Source organism: Mastigoproctus giganteus, chromosome 1 (genome assembly GCF_048544385.1).
Source record: "Mastigoproctus giganteus isolate SK-2022 chromosome 1, ASM4854438v1, whole genome shotgun sequence".
Lineage (NCBI taxonomy): Eukaryota > Metazoa > Arthropoda > Arachnida > Uropygi > Thelyphonidae > Mastigoproctus > Mastigoproctus giganteus.
In genome coordinates, this window is record NC_143575.1 from 234922354 (window position 1) to 234937866 (window position 15513).

Below are 15513 nucleotides of genomic sequence, written 5' to 3' on the forward strand. Positions count from 1 at the left end.
ATATGAAGTTTTCTGAGCAATGCAGACAGGCTGCCAGGGCAGGTCATGGGGTTTTGTCAATGATATATAGGAAATTTGCTAGCAGGGAAAAGGAGGTGATTATCCCTCTGTGTAAGGCAACGGTCAGGCCACGGCTTGAGTACTGCGTACATGTCTGTAGGCCTCATTTTAGGAAGAATGTAGATTTACTTGAGCGTGTGCAGAGAAGGGCAACAAGATTGGTGAGGGGAATGAAGGGATCCTCTTACCAAGAGAGGCTTAAGTTCTGCAAATTGCAGTGGCTGGAGACCAGGCACCTGCGCGGTGATCTGATTGAGGTATATAAGGCCTTGAATGGGTTGAGCACGCTGAATTCTGATGGGATCCTTCCACTTGCTCAGATTACGAATCTAAGGGGGCATAAATTCAAATTAAGAAAAGACAGATGTAGAATAGATGTGCGGAAATTTGCCTTTAGCCAGCGGGTGGTTAATTTCTGGAACAAACTTCCATCTGTCGTTGTGGAAGTTGATAGGTTGAATAAATTTAAGGAGTAACTGGACAGGCATTTGGAGGGAATGGTGTGATTTTTTTTTAGACTGATGCTGCATAAGCTCATACATTTGCTTTCTTGCATCACATGCCACTACTACTACTACTACTGTGTTCAAGTATGGAGACTGTACCTAAAAAAAGACATCGAGCATCTTGAAAGGGTTTAAAGACTGGTAACTTGCCTGGTGAGATCAGAAAAAGGGTGTCCATATGAGGAAAGACTTCGGATATGTGGGTTGCACTGCTTGGAAACTAGGCACTGTAGAGGTGACTTGATTGAGATGTTTAAGGCTCTGAGAGGCAAATGTGAGATAAATGAGGATGAAATTTTCATGGTTATAAATTATACTAGAACTAGGGGTCATAAATTCAAGTTGCGGGGGACAAAGTTTAGACTAGATTGCAGGAAGTTTTATTTTAGCCAGTGAGTTATAAATTTCTGGAATAAGTTACCATGGGTGGTTAGAGGCTGACTAACAGTTGGGGGAAATTCAAAGGGAGGAGGGAAATGCATAGGTTGTCTATTTCCTTTTCTTTTGTTATTTATTTATTTTATTTAATTATATTATTATTATTTTACTCTTGGGTTTTTTTTTTTTTTTTTTGCTGGTGCAGCATAAGTCTTAGGCCATTACTGATACCAATACTAATACATCATCAGTCTTGTTAAAATTGGAGAAATGTAGCTATCAGACAACAAATGTGTACTGGATATTGTAGCATGTGACTCATAGTCATTAGCTTAAATTTGGTGATTTTTATATTACTTTTACTTATTTAATTTACTTATTGGTGATTTTTATATGTACAACCTTATGAAACTTGCAGAAGCAGCATGTAAATTGAACACCTTTTCGTCTGACTAGCTTATTCTTTGAAGTTATATTTAAATCCATAGGAGGAAATCATATGTGTAAGCATCAAAACTAAATTATTAAATTTTTTTGTGCATATAGAATAAGAAGTGTAATTACCATGCAAAGTGACACATGTCACTTGATTAACATGTGGTAAACATACTGTTTTAGCATGCTGCTACTAGTTTCCAGTGGTTGTACATAATTATTTGCAACTGCTAAAAACAATTCAAGCAGTCCTCTTATTGTAAGGATGGCTTTGATAGCACACTTGATCACACATTATAAATTTTTTTTTTTTTAGTATGGCCAGCTTTTTTAATATGATGATTAAAAAAAGTTTTTTTTAATATAGATATTGATCATAATTTTTTTACTTTAATCATAGTGCTCAGATCTGGAACAAAATTTTTGACCACTAATCATAGTAAAATGCCATACCTGTATTCATAATGTCTTGATTTTCACTTAAGGCAAAATTTAGACTATTATACAGTTATAGCATTTTTCTTAATGGCATTCATTTCCAAATATAAATGCAGCATAGACAGTCTTTTTGGCACTTTATAGACAATATATTGTCAGCAAGCTATGAGTTGGCCAACTTTGTCCTAGTTAAAAAAAAACAACAAAACCTTTGAATTCTATATGAATTTATGTAATAGTATAAATTTCCTATTTAGCTTGCCCTATTAAGCTCTCATGGAGAATGTCAAGGACTGAAAAAGCCATTTAGAGCCATTTTGGATACGTCTATACATTGGCTGTCATATTCTTTGGCTTCCATAGAATCCAAATAAAAATTATCTGGCCCTTCATTATATATCATTTCTCTTATGCTATGCTATTTTTTTTAAACCCTGCATAGTGTTTTATGATGAGTTTATTTATTAGTACTATTATTCTTTTATAGAAAATGATACTGGTTTCACCCTCATATTTTTTTTTTTTTTTTTTGTTAGTTGTTGGCGCATCGGCTTCTGTGGCCATAATGCACCTCCCAAGGTTTTTGCACTACTCTGATCCAAGCCTGAGGTGGGATTCGAACCCGTGACCTTTGGGTTGCTAGGCAGGCACTTTACTCACCCGGCTAGCCCGGTCGGTGCCCTCATAATTTGTGGCATCTGCTAATCACACTTTATTTCTTTTTCTGTTATTTTCTTGAGTTTGTTCTTGGATCATATTCTTCCATATACCTTTTCATACCAATTTTCTTTAAAGGATGCTGTAGTATTTTCTGTTTCAATTTATTATTAGACTCTCAGTAGTTAATTTTGTAATTAGGTGGTGTATAAACATCCCTCATTCACCAGTCAAAATACACCCTTTCATCCTTATGGGTGAATGAATAGATGAATAAAGTCAGTATTTTCTGTACCTAATAGCACACTATAATTTGATCCATTATACCTATTATGTGTACCTTTCTGAAAGTTGCATGTTGATATATAAGTTTTCAGGATGAAAAATGGATAATTGATGAAGTGGCAAAAGAGAAAAATGCATGGGGAAAAAAAAAGCAGATACAGTACAAGACATTTAAAGCGACGAGTGTGGGATAAATTAGTTAAATCCTAATGAATAAAAGACAGCTTCCAATTCAATAAACAAGAAAAATAGGGTAAGAAGTAAATAAAAATAACTAATAGATAGTGCACAGATAGTTATGTTTCATGGGGTGGAGGGGAACTAGTATGAGAGAGAGATTTAAGAAAGCATTATCATGAATTTATTTATTTATTTTTATTATTATTATTTTTTATATATATAGAAACCATGATTGGTTTAAGAAAGAGCTGCCTGCTTACTTATTTCCTTCACCCAGTGATGCAGATGCCTCTATTATTGATATGGCTGCTGTACATGAAGTCTGTGAGGTAAGGATACAACAGAGTGCCTAATTTTGAAGGATACTTAAAATGACTAAACTTATTATGTATGCATAATCATGTGCACACATAACTACACATAAATTGTGGTTTGCAAAAAACTTTTACTGCATAAAAAGTTGACAAGTTCAGTATAAGTACCATAGCACAGTATCAGAAGTTAATAAAAAGCTTTATTTAATTATGTGTAACTCACCTCTGACTGTTAAGTTTATGCCATATTGACGAACATAAAAAAAAAAAAGAAGTTTTTGTTTAGTTTTAAATGAGCTAAAAAGGATTCACTTGCACACTTTTTGTAGGTTTGTAATCATGTTCTTGTTTATAATCCAGCATGATTACCAGATCAGAGGAGCTTACAATAAATCTTTGAATATAATCGTTAGTCATATTTAGTAGTGGCATGGGCTTGAACCACGGTCCATTCCATGAGTATGTACTATTGCACTCCTCCTCTTGACCATTCGGATACATCAGGCCTTTTATGAATGTTAAAAGAAATGATAACAGAGTTAACTCTTTCCCTGTGTTTCTGAGCTGTATGTAGAGTGAATTTTTTCAAGAAAATTTATAATTTTCTTGAAAAAATTATAAATTTTCACTCTCGAACCAGAGCGAATTTTTTCAAGAAATTTATAATTCATAAAAATTGGAAAACTTATGTATACAAATATTTTAAATATTTTATTTTTTCCTACTTTTTTGACTTTCTAGCCAAATATTACAGTAGGATTGTTGTCAAATATAAAATCAAAAAATTGTTAAAAATTTTAAGTAATATAAAAAATAAAAATTTGTCATTACTTATTTTTTCTTTGCATTAATACGGTTTATGTTTATATTTGTATAATTTGATTCAGTTTCAACATCTTGTTTAGGCCCTTTGTCTTGATGCTTGTTTAAAGGGCCATATCCTCCTTTGCTGATTTTCAAAAGTATTGTAAATATAAAAATAGCTACTATTGTAGACAATTGATAGATGGCATCATGCCACTGTAGCATTTATAGAGAATCTGTACGTATACAGATGTAATTTGCTAATATTGTGTTGGCAGAACCTTGAAAATGCACAATGTATACATATTCTTTTGGTACTCTATATGAAAAAAATGTATATATACATGCTTACTCTTGAAAGGGTTAAGAAATATTAGTAGCTTGAATTAATAACTTTTGAGTAACATTTCATTATCAGCCAATAAAACAATTGATTATGCAGGTGTGATAACTATAATGAAAGAATGCATGTACACACTTCCCACAATTCTCCCTTATTATGTTCAAATTCTATATTGTAGAAACTTCCATATGTATTAAGCCAAACAAAAATATGTATTAAACCATATGCATTGAACTGTGACATTTACTATTGATACCATTTTATCACAACTGTTTCTAAAGTGAATAACTTGGTTGGATGGAAGTTTACTAAATATAAAAGTTTTAGCTATTTGTGGAGCATGTTGGGTAGAATGACAGTGAATTGAAAGCTTGGTTTGGTTATAATTATTTGTTGGACTGAACTATATTGGCACAGGAAATAGAGGAAAATAGCAATGGCCATAGAACTGATGCATTCCCTACATATTTTTTTGCACAGCTGCTAACTCTCCAGATTTAATGACAGAGAATCTGTATTTTTTACTTAACTTGATCCCATTGATATTGGTCCCTTCTCCATCTCACTGTCATAATATAGCTGGTGACAAGTGACAAAAAGTTTCTCCATCTTTTTGCAAAAACTCCAGTTTTTCTCCATCTTTTTTTATTTCATAGACTATTGTAAAACTATGTTAATCTTTTTTAGAATTTTTTAAAAATTTTTATGAACTTAATTTTATTAACAAATCAACTGTTAGGTGTATGCTAGTCTACATTGCAAAATAGAAACTCAGGGTAATAGTGTTGTTTTCATGTGTAATCATTTCACTGTACTTGTATGGTGTTAAGCTAATTAACAATGCCTTTTCAGTAAGATGCCAAAGAAATACAATGTAAACTTTTGAGAAGACGTGTGTAAGATTTTTCATATATTGTAAAATTTGAGAAAGTAACGTATGGTGTTCTGTATATAGATGTAATTTTTCAATTGCAAGTGGCAGGATTCAGCATCAGCTGTGGTCAGCATTGTCTGCCTCCAATCTGAAATATATCTTCACTATAGAAACCTGAATCCTTAAGTGCACCTGCAAACATGCTTATCTTCCCATCCAGACTAAGGTTTTTTGAGGATTTTAATTTTCCCAGCTTTGCATACCATTTTGCAGTAAGAAAGAGATTAACTTCATGGTGAAACAAATGACAGGAGAATTAGACCACATGAATATCTGGGATTTTGTTGGAATTAGAATTCCATCAGTCAGTCTCTGAAATACACTTTAGTTAACTTCAAACCTGAATCGACTGCTAAAATTTGATTGTCACTCACCAAACTGTGCAATACAGCTAATGAATAACTTTGATCTTGATGCAGTCCTGTGGTCACAGAATAAAGAATATAGGCAGATTAAGAAAAATGTGTTCATGTAAAAATATGAATTATGCTTTCTGTTAACCTCATAACTAATCATTTACAACTTTAATGTCAGCATTTATTTGTTACCCTTCCTCAAGGGCTATCCTAGTAGCATTAGGCCATCCAATTTCCACAAAGGTGGAATTGGATAGGCACTTTTTTATGATAGGAAAAGTATGAAGGAAGATCAGAAAATTTTTTTGTTATTTATTTATTTATTTGTCAGATGCAGAAAAAGCCTGCTTTCTTGAGTTATTGCCTATTATAATACCTGGGTAAAATCTGCAGTAACCATTCTTCTAAAAGTCATGACATGCCAGTTGCTTTGCTGTCTCTTCTAATAAAGCATCTTTACTCTCCATAATTTGTTCTTCAGATATTTATAAATATTCATAGTACTATTCATGTCTGGCTGTTTAGTGGTTTTCCATGGTTAAATGAAGAGCCCATACCAGCTTATAACTACAGGAATTATCGGTAATCCTCTTTAGCGTTTAAATTTAATTTAAGCAGATAAGTAGCAGTGTTTAATAATACCTTAGGAATGGAGAGGTGACCTGCGACTGAAGATTGAAGATGAATACACATCCACCAGTCCTGTTAAGCAATCTGAGACCAAAATCTATATGTTTTAATACTTCTTGGTACTTCCCCCCCTCCAAGGAATAAATACTTGTTTATTTGAATATAAAATATATTTAGCTGAAACAGGATCAATATGGATCTTGTTTCATCTGATAAGACAGGTTGTTGACTGTTCCATCAGTGTGATGTGATTTGCATGCTGTGTAAATTAGATATAGATTGACATATCTATGAATTTACACAGCATGCCATTCATATTATTCACAACTGACATTCACTGACAAGTAAAAATTTTTTATGATACTTAATATTATCCATGCTGGATACAGTGTTAATATACCTTTTTATTTTCTTTCTCTAGAAATTTGGTGTCCAAGAAAGAGAGGTTCACAGTGCTCTACTAAGTGGAGATCCTCATGATCAGTTGGCAATTGCATATCACTTGATTGTGGACAACAAAAGGATTGAAGATGAAACAGCAAAGTTGGAAATTAGAGACTTCTATGTTGCATCCAGTCCACCACCTTCTGCACTTCTTGATGTATCTGTTTTACAGCTTTTTCTTATTTATATTTTTTTCTGTTATCGTCATATATTGATTTTCAGTATTACTTCTATACACTGAGCCAATTTGATTCTGTGACAATACCTAATTTCTGAGAGAAAAAAAAAATACAAGCTTTTACCTGCCCTCTTGATTTTCAAAACCTTAAAATTCCATAATAAAATTCACATTCTGGCATTGTGCATTTTCATTGATTTGAATATTGATATCTATAAAATGATTGCTGCACTTGACCTTCAGAACTGCATCAACAAAATAATTTCTTCAGTTGAGAGGGTCACTCATTATTACTTGCATTATCCAACTTGCCAAACAACACTTTATTCAACTGCTTTCTGTGCTCCAGTTCTTAGAATATGCTGGCTCTCTTCATATAAAGAGAGCCAGCATATTCCAAAGCCATACTATATATACTTTGTCTGGCTTTTTTTTCAAATCAGTTGTATTCAGCTGATGGTATGCGAGGTCCTTTCGTGGAGTATCCTCACATACAAAATTCAGGTTACTTCCTCAGTTGTGATTGGTATCATAAACAGGTATCTTGAAAATGCGTTTAGGGAAGACAAATTTCATAGGAAGAAATATCAGCAAATTTTTTTTCTTTTTAAGAAAATTTTAAGAAAATAAGGGGTACATCAACAAAAAGGTGGAATTGTAAGTATGTCAACAAAAAAAAAAAGGTTGAATACTGCTGATTAGATCATGTGTAAATGGTCTGAAAGAAACCAACAGTGAGTATGAGTCACATCCTTCAAATCCATAACCCCATAACATGGATTTAATTCATGTTGTAGGCATGAAGAATTCATAAAGATCTCTTTAAGCAGAGCTTTAGTTAGTTGGTCTTAGGGAAGGAGGGACGGAGGGAGGGGGTTAGAGAGAGAGAGAGAGAGAGAGAGAGAGAGAGAGAGAGAGAGAGAGAGAATAGGATAGGATATCCCCCAAAGTTATTTTTAGTTTTTAATCCTACACAAGAACTGGTGCATTGTAGTCAATGCATCAAATAAAAAAGTAATAAAATAATAATAATAAAATAAAACAAACTAACCAACTATCAAGTCATTGTTAACTTTCTTCATGACTTTTAGCTTTTTAAGTTGTGAATTCCTCTTATGACTCCAAAACAGGAAGAGATTTTATTTCTTCACTAAATCAGTTGTTGTCCAACCCTTTTCATCTACTGCAACATCTGGTAGGAAATTCTCACCTATAATACTGCAAAGTATCAACTTCTTTATCTCCCTCAGTGCAACAAAGTATCCAGATAATCTTCAGCTTCTTATATCCTGAAATTAGAAATTTTGCCTCTTTCTACCTGTTTGTTTATTAATGGGATAGAGGCGGCAGTATTAAATAATGTCAGAGGTTGTACAATTTTAGGGCTAAAGCCTTGAGCCACAAAAATTTTACACTAATATACAGGGTTGTTAAGATTAAAGTATCCCTATGTAGAGGGCTCTGGAGCGAGTTCTAAGGCTCGTACTGAAGAGAAATTTGGACAACAGGTACAATAAAGAATGCGCTCGCCATTTATTGGGGGGGGAATAGTTACAAAATTTGTCACTATATGGCGCTATGTAAATCACTTGAACAGTGCTACAATTGTTCAGTGTGTCCTCCATTTTGGTCAACAACAGTTTCCATTTGAAGAACAACATTTTCTACAGTAGAACATAACATGTGAACTGGAATAGCCAGCACATGACGTCTAATTCTGTCCTTCAGATCTGCCAGAGTTCGACATCCTTCCCGATACACCTGGTTCTTCAAAAAACCCCATAACCAGAAGTCGTATTGGGTGAGCATCCAATGGCCAAACATCTTGGCCATTGGGATGGCCAAGATGTTTGGGAAGAACAGCTGATGACCTATTCATCTGTAAAGTGTTGTTTTAGCAATCTTTGGACACAGCAGTGGATGTGGGGTGGTGCACCATCTTGCATGAATATGGTATCCTGAAGGCAACCACGTTGTTGCAGCTCTGGTATTGCGAAATGTGCCAACATTTCACAATATCACTGTTAATGACGGAACAGGTGCGGGGTCCAGTCGGTGTTACCTGTTCAAAAAAATATGGCCCAATCATGAATGTGGCCGTAAATCTACACCATGCTGTCACTTTTGGAGAATGCAACAGGACCTCTTGGATAGCTCAAGGGTTTTCTGTTGCCCAAATGCAACAGTTGTGCATATTCACTTGTCCATTTAAGCATAAGTGGATTTCATCACTCCAAAGGATGTTCCACATGGAACATCCTTTGGAGTGATTTATTTTATTATTATTATTATTATTATCACTTTTCCACATCCTTTGGAGTGGACAAGTGATATCCACTGTCATTCATGCCAGAAACTGAAGTGCTTATGTGAAACGAATATCTGCATCACCATGCTCTAGCTGCTGTAGCATGTGCATCTTGTAAGGATAGTACTGCAACACCTGATGCATTACTGGCCTTACAGTGGAATACGGCATGTCCACTTCACAAGAAACAGCTGGCACACTTGCATTACCACATGGAGATTGACTTGATAAATCCACAACAGCCATAGCCACATCTTCAACATGAGAGGAGTCCACTTGTTTTGGACGTCTACCTGGTTGAACACCAAGATGTCCTGTTGCTTTAAATTTCACAATCATTTTGCGGACAGCACAAACAGTCATAGGTCCATGCCTTATGCACTTCTGATGCCGGAATTGTCTGATAGCCATAGCTGCATTGTTGCTGTTCTGATAGTACAGCTTCACTAATAGCACCTTTTCCTGCAATGTTTGTTGGCATTGCTGCTGTAGTGCAGGCAAACATCTACTGTATGATTTTGAAGAGACTGCTTTGTTTTTATACAGTACAGTAGAGCTGAGTAGTGGCACTGTGGTAATAACCTATAATTATGCAATTAACGTAAGTTATTTGCATAATTGTAACTAAGATAGTTACGCGCCGTACAGTGACAAATTTTGTAACTAATTTTTTGTTTCCAATAAATGGCGAGCGCATTCTTTATTAGCATTAGCATTAGCATTAGCATTAGTAGAGGCATTTGATGCAAGAAAGCAAGCTTATGCAGCATCAGCCAAAAAAAAAAAAAAAAAAAAAAAAAGTAACATAAATAAATAAAAATAACCACTTCCACTTCACCCCTCTGTTCGTTCGAAATACCTGTCCAGCTGAGCCTTAAACTTATTTAGGCTATCAACTTCCACGACAAGGGATGGAAGTCTGTTCCACCCACCAACCACCCGCTGGCTAAAGGCAAATTTCCGCACATCTATCCTACATCTGTCTTTCCTCAATTTGAATTTATGCCCTCTCAGGTGATTTTTCTGAGCTAGAGGAAGAATCCCATCAGCATTGAGCATGCTCAAACCATTCAAGGCTTTGTACACCTCTATCAGATCACCCCGCTGGTGCCTAGTTTCCAGACACTGTAATTTGCAAAACTTAAGCCTTTCTTCGTAAGAGAACCCCTTTGTCCCATTCACCAATCTAGTTGCCCTTCTCTGTACTCGTTCCAGCAGCTCTACATCCTTCCTGAAATGAGGCCTCCAGGCCTGTATACAGTACTCTAGGTGTGGCCTGACCATTGCCTTATACAAGGGAATAATCACCTCCTTATCCCTGCTAGAAAAATTCCTATATATCATTGACAATACACCATGAGCTACTCTTGCAGCTCGTCTGCACTGCTCAGAGAACTTCATATCTGCCTGCACCACCACCCCCAGGTCCCTTTCATTCTCTACCACTGTCAGTGTAGTACCACAGAGTTGATACGTTGCTCTGGGGTTGCTGTTTCCCATATGTAGTACTTTACATTTGTCAATGTTAAACTTCATTTGCCACCTCGAAGCCCATCTGCTCAACCTTTCCAAATCCTGTTGCAGCAGCATAGTGTCAGTAGTGTCCTTGACAACCCTGCCAACCTTCGTATCGTCTGCAAACTTGGACATTAAGCCTGATATACCATCATCAATATCATTTATAAATACAGAAAACAATAAAGGCCCCAATACTGAACCCTGAGGGACTCCACTAATAACATTAGTCCACGATGAGCAGTGTCCATTAATTACCACTCTCTGTCTTCTCCCCCTCAACCACCCCTTTATCCATAGCAGCAACTTGCCTCCAATGCCACACTGCTCCAATTTGTGCAGCAGTCTTCCATGTGCAACAGTATCAAAAGCCTTTCTAAGATCCAAGTATATAATATCAAAGTTATTCCCTGCATCCAGTTCTTTTGTGACTGCATCATAGTATCCAATCAAATTGGTCAGGCAAGACTTCCCCTTAACAAAACCATGCTGTGTCCTAGCTATAACTGAAGTCTTGTCTAGATGATCCTGCAGTGCTTCTTTCACCAGTGTCTCCATTAATTTTCCGGGAACAGAAGTTAAACTCACAGGTCTATAATTACTTGTGTCAGCCTTTGATCCCCCTTTGTGAATTGGGGTCACATTTGCACATCTCCAGTCAATGGGTACCTCCCCTGAGTCCAAGGAAGCTCTCATAATTATGGCTAAGGGTTTGCTTACCTCCTTTGCTGCCTCCTTTAATATAACTGGATAGATCCCATCCACCCCAGGTGCCTTTCTTGTGTTTATCTTCAACAATTTCTCCTCCACTTTGCTCTCAGTTATTACAAGATTCTCTAGCTTACTGCTAGAGTTGAATACACCTCTGGCATTCCCCTCGCTGAATAACTCCTCATGTGTGAATGTCGATGCAAAATATTCATTTAGTTTGTTAGCTACCCGAGCAGGGTCATCAACAGTTGACCCATCGATCTCAAGTGGACCAATCTGATTCATCCCCTTCCTTCTAGAGTTTACATAAGTAAAGAACTCTTTGCTGTTTTTCTTCGCATCCCTTGCCAAGGATCTCTCGTAATCTGCCTTCGCCTGCCTAACCTCCTTTGTAACTTGGTTACAGATCAACTTGTATCTATCATAGGCATCCGTGTCACGTGTTAATTTGTATGTATCCCATGCATTTTTCTTCTCTGCCATATGCCTCATTAGTTCATCTGACAACCATTTAGGCCTAAACCTTGAACAATATTTCTTAGTTGGTATGTAAAGCCTAGTAGCTTCCACAATAAGTTCTTTGAATGCTTCCCATTTTGAATTTGCTGTTGGCAATATCATCAGTTGATCCCACTGTATAGAATTTAAATACTGTCTCAGTCCATTGTAGTCGCCTTTACGAAAGCAATACCCCTTCCCTTTACCCCTAATGGTAGTTACCTCTTTGAGTAACTCCCACTTCAGCACACTGTGATCACTGCCACCAAGTGGTTCATTTATCTGCAGATTCTTAATGCATGAAGAATCACTACTGATAATCAAATCAAGAGTATTACTCCCTCTAGTTGCCTCCCGAACATGCTGATGTAGAAAACAATCATCCAATAAATCCACAAAAGCCTTGCTACTGTGTGAGTGACCAGCCCCCAAATTCCAGTCAATATCTGGGAAATTAAAATCCCCCATTATAAGACTCTCTGATTTACTGGCCCACTCTATTTCTCCGAACAGTTTCTTATTATACTCATCAGAGTCATTAGGCCTATAGCACACTCCTACTCTCAATTTTGATCTCCCAATGCTTATGTCACACCAAACTGACTCGACACTGCACTGTCCAGCGATGTCGACTGGCTTCACTTCCTTGGATTTTATGTGTTTTTTAACTAATAGCATAACCCCTCCTCCCTTCCTATCCTGTCTATCCTTTCTGTAGACATTGTACTCCCCAAATTCCAGTTCTGCATTTCTTATATCTGTGTGACACCACGTCTCTGAAATCCCCACAATATCTGCCTTTGATGTTTTGAGCAATACCTCAAATTCATCAAATTTATTTACTAAACTCCTAGCATTGGTGTACACACAAGTATACATGCACCTGTTCTTTTTCTTAGCTACCCTAACACAACCCATGTGTTTACTTGTACCCCAATGATTCCCAGCAGTCTCTGAAATATCCTGCATCTTATTTTCCAGGCTGCGGCTCATTCCAATAGAAGCAGTGCAAGAATCACTTTCACCTCTGCCAGTGGCTACTGTTAATCTATTAGTCCTTGTATCCCCCCAATCTAGCAGTTTTCCGACCCACCTAACATTGCCTCGATAGCATCAGCAAACATTCTTGCACCCTTTCTATTTAAGTGTATCCCATCCCTGTAGAAGCAGTCTCTCCTGTTAACAAGTACAGACCAGGCTGAAAAAAATTCTACCCCTTGAGCCCTGCACAATCTTTCCAGGGCCGAATTGATTGACAGGGCTCTCATCATATACTCCCTCCTATCGTGTCTGGGCAGAATTGCAGACACTTTCAATTTCAACCCTAATTCACGGCTTTTTTTCATCAGTGATCTGTACTTGTCAAGTAATTCCGCCGGTCTCCTACTCTTAATGTCATTAGTGCCAACGTGTACAACTATATCACCTTTTGTGCCCTTAAAAGATGATATCCGCTCTACAACGTCATCAACTTTTGCCCCTGGCAGACATACCTTATTGTACCTGTTGTCCAAATTTCTCTTCAGTACGAGCCTTAGAACTCGCTCCAGAGCCCTCTACATAGGGATACTTTAATTCTAACAACCCTGTACATGTTAGTGCTTTGCATCACATCACTACATAACTAAAATTGTTTGAAGAAATGTAATTTGCATATAAGGCATCATTTTAGAAAATATACTATGAGCTTTTTCATAATGAGTAACTTATACCATAATGTCAGTAGCTGCTTAGAATTTCTGATCAGAGTAAGAGGATACCATATTTCTTTTTCTTTGTAATGACTTGTATAATATTTTATCAGTTGTTCTTCAGAATTTTGAAAAAGCTCTTGCAAATTTATGCACATCTGTGTAGGGGAAAACCTGCTTGCTTCATAGAAATGCTAACTGGAGATACCAGCTTGTGTACTTTTGTTTGGCTGATGCAAAATGTTAGTGGTAAAATAGTTCTTAAAGTTTTGTCAATTTGTTTTATAAAACCATTCTGTCCCTTTCCCCCCTTTTTTTTTGGATCATCTGAAAGTCTTAATACCCTTTCCAAATAAAGTACAGGTTGCTAAAAACTAAAAATTTGTTTATTTTTTGGCCTCCACCTTCTGATATCACATTCAATTCAGATATATTGAATTTTGTCTTTCAGAGCTGGATCATTGTTTTCTTTTGCAAATAAAATTATAAGGTCTATTCAAGTTATAGGCCTCCTGATTTATTCAAAAGAAATTTTATTTGATAGAGAAATTAAATTTATGTAATTTTTCAGTGTAACCCTCATGAAGTTGTATACATTTATTGCATCTTTTTTCTCTAGCTTTGACGGCTACAACAAAACATTTTTTTATGAATTTTTTTGATTGGCTGGTAAATGGCATTAGATACCGCCAATATGCTTAGAAATGTCTTTCCACGAGGCAAGTCTTTCATTGTTGGAAATAACCAAAAGTTAATTGTGTGTGTGTGTGTGTGTGTGTGTGTGTGTGTGTGTGTGTGTGTGTGTGTGTGTGTGTGTGTGTGTGTGTGTGTGTTGTCCAGTGAATATGGAGAGTATATGATGAGTTCAAATTTGTTTAATGTACAAAATTCTCTTAATGGAGCAATGTGATAGGAAAGACTCTTGTTGTAATGGAAGTGAAAATGATTTGTGAGATGTAGGTGCTTCCGTGGCAAAGTTGGGAGGGAATTTCTTTCTGGTAACCACTACACAGATATTTCTTGTGACTGTAAAATTAAAGAAAATAATAGAAAATGCAGAGAAAATGAAACCATCATTTTCTCTGCACTTGCAACAGCATTAAATTTTGTCAGTGTCAGTCAACAGAAGTTGAACAGACTGGTGCTCTCTAGATTGAATAACAGGATCCATGTTTCATCTGTGATGACAAGTGTGGAGAAGAAAACACCATTCAGTGAAGAATATTGTGTAAACATCGTTTGTCACAAGTTGGGACCACTGTGTTTTCCTGTTACTGGATAAGCATTTCTGGTATCTCGTGGCTGAAACTGCTCACTTTTAAAGGTCTTATGTAAAATTGTACACAAAGAGCCTGCAGATATACTAAATGATGTTGCAAGTTCGTCTGCTGTCTGTCAGATGTCCATCATGCCCTTGCCTCATCACAAGGAATGTTGAATTGCCCTAGGAATGTATGATTTGTGAACTTTGTTTCACTCTCATGTGATTCTTAGAGACCTTCACAGACCTTATGCATTCAACTTCATACATTTTTCATTCCCATCAAACTTTGGAGAACACACTTCTGCCATTTTTCTGGTGAGTATTGATAGGACTTCCACCAGTCAGGTATAAAAATTGTTGGCAAGATGCTACCCTTGCAAAGAAAATTATGCTGTTTTCACTATCTAGAATTAGTGGACAAAACTTTGGTTTGGGCCATTTTACAATTAATCAATGGTGAAAAACCAAGAATGATGTCTTAAGGATGGAATTAACATTCAGCAATTTATTATCCTTATAATGATGCTGCATATACATGTAATGTAAATCTTGTAGTTGGTAACATACAAGATTTAAAACAGTAC

The 15513-nt window shown here is 36.2% G+C and overlaps 1 protein-coding gene across 3 annotated transcripts in view; it reads left to right on the forward strand.

The window, feature by feature from the left end:
- The window catches only part of AMPKalpha (AMP-activated protein kinase alpha subunit), a 163844-nt gene that overhangs the window by 92392 nt on the left and 55939 nt on the right, over positions 1–15513 (forward strand). For 2 of the 3 annotated variants that reach the window (XM_090384992.1, XM_090384984.1), the window contains exons 9-10: positions 3163–3268; positions 6742–6927. In XM_090384992.1, the coding sequence (XP_090241118.1) occupies positions 3163–3268; positions 6742–6927 (292 nt within the window). The remainder of the gene's footprint in view (positions 1–3162; positions 3269–6741; positions 6928–15513) is intronic. The other variant, XM_090384977.1, reaches the window with a different exon arrangement.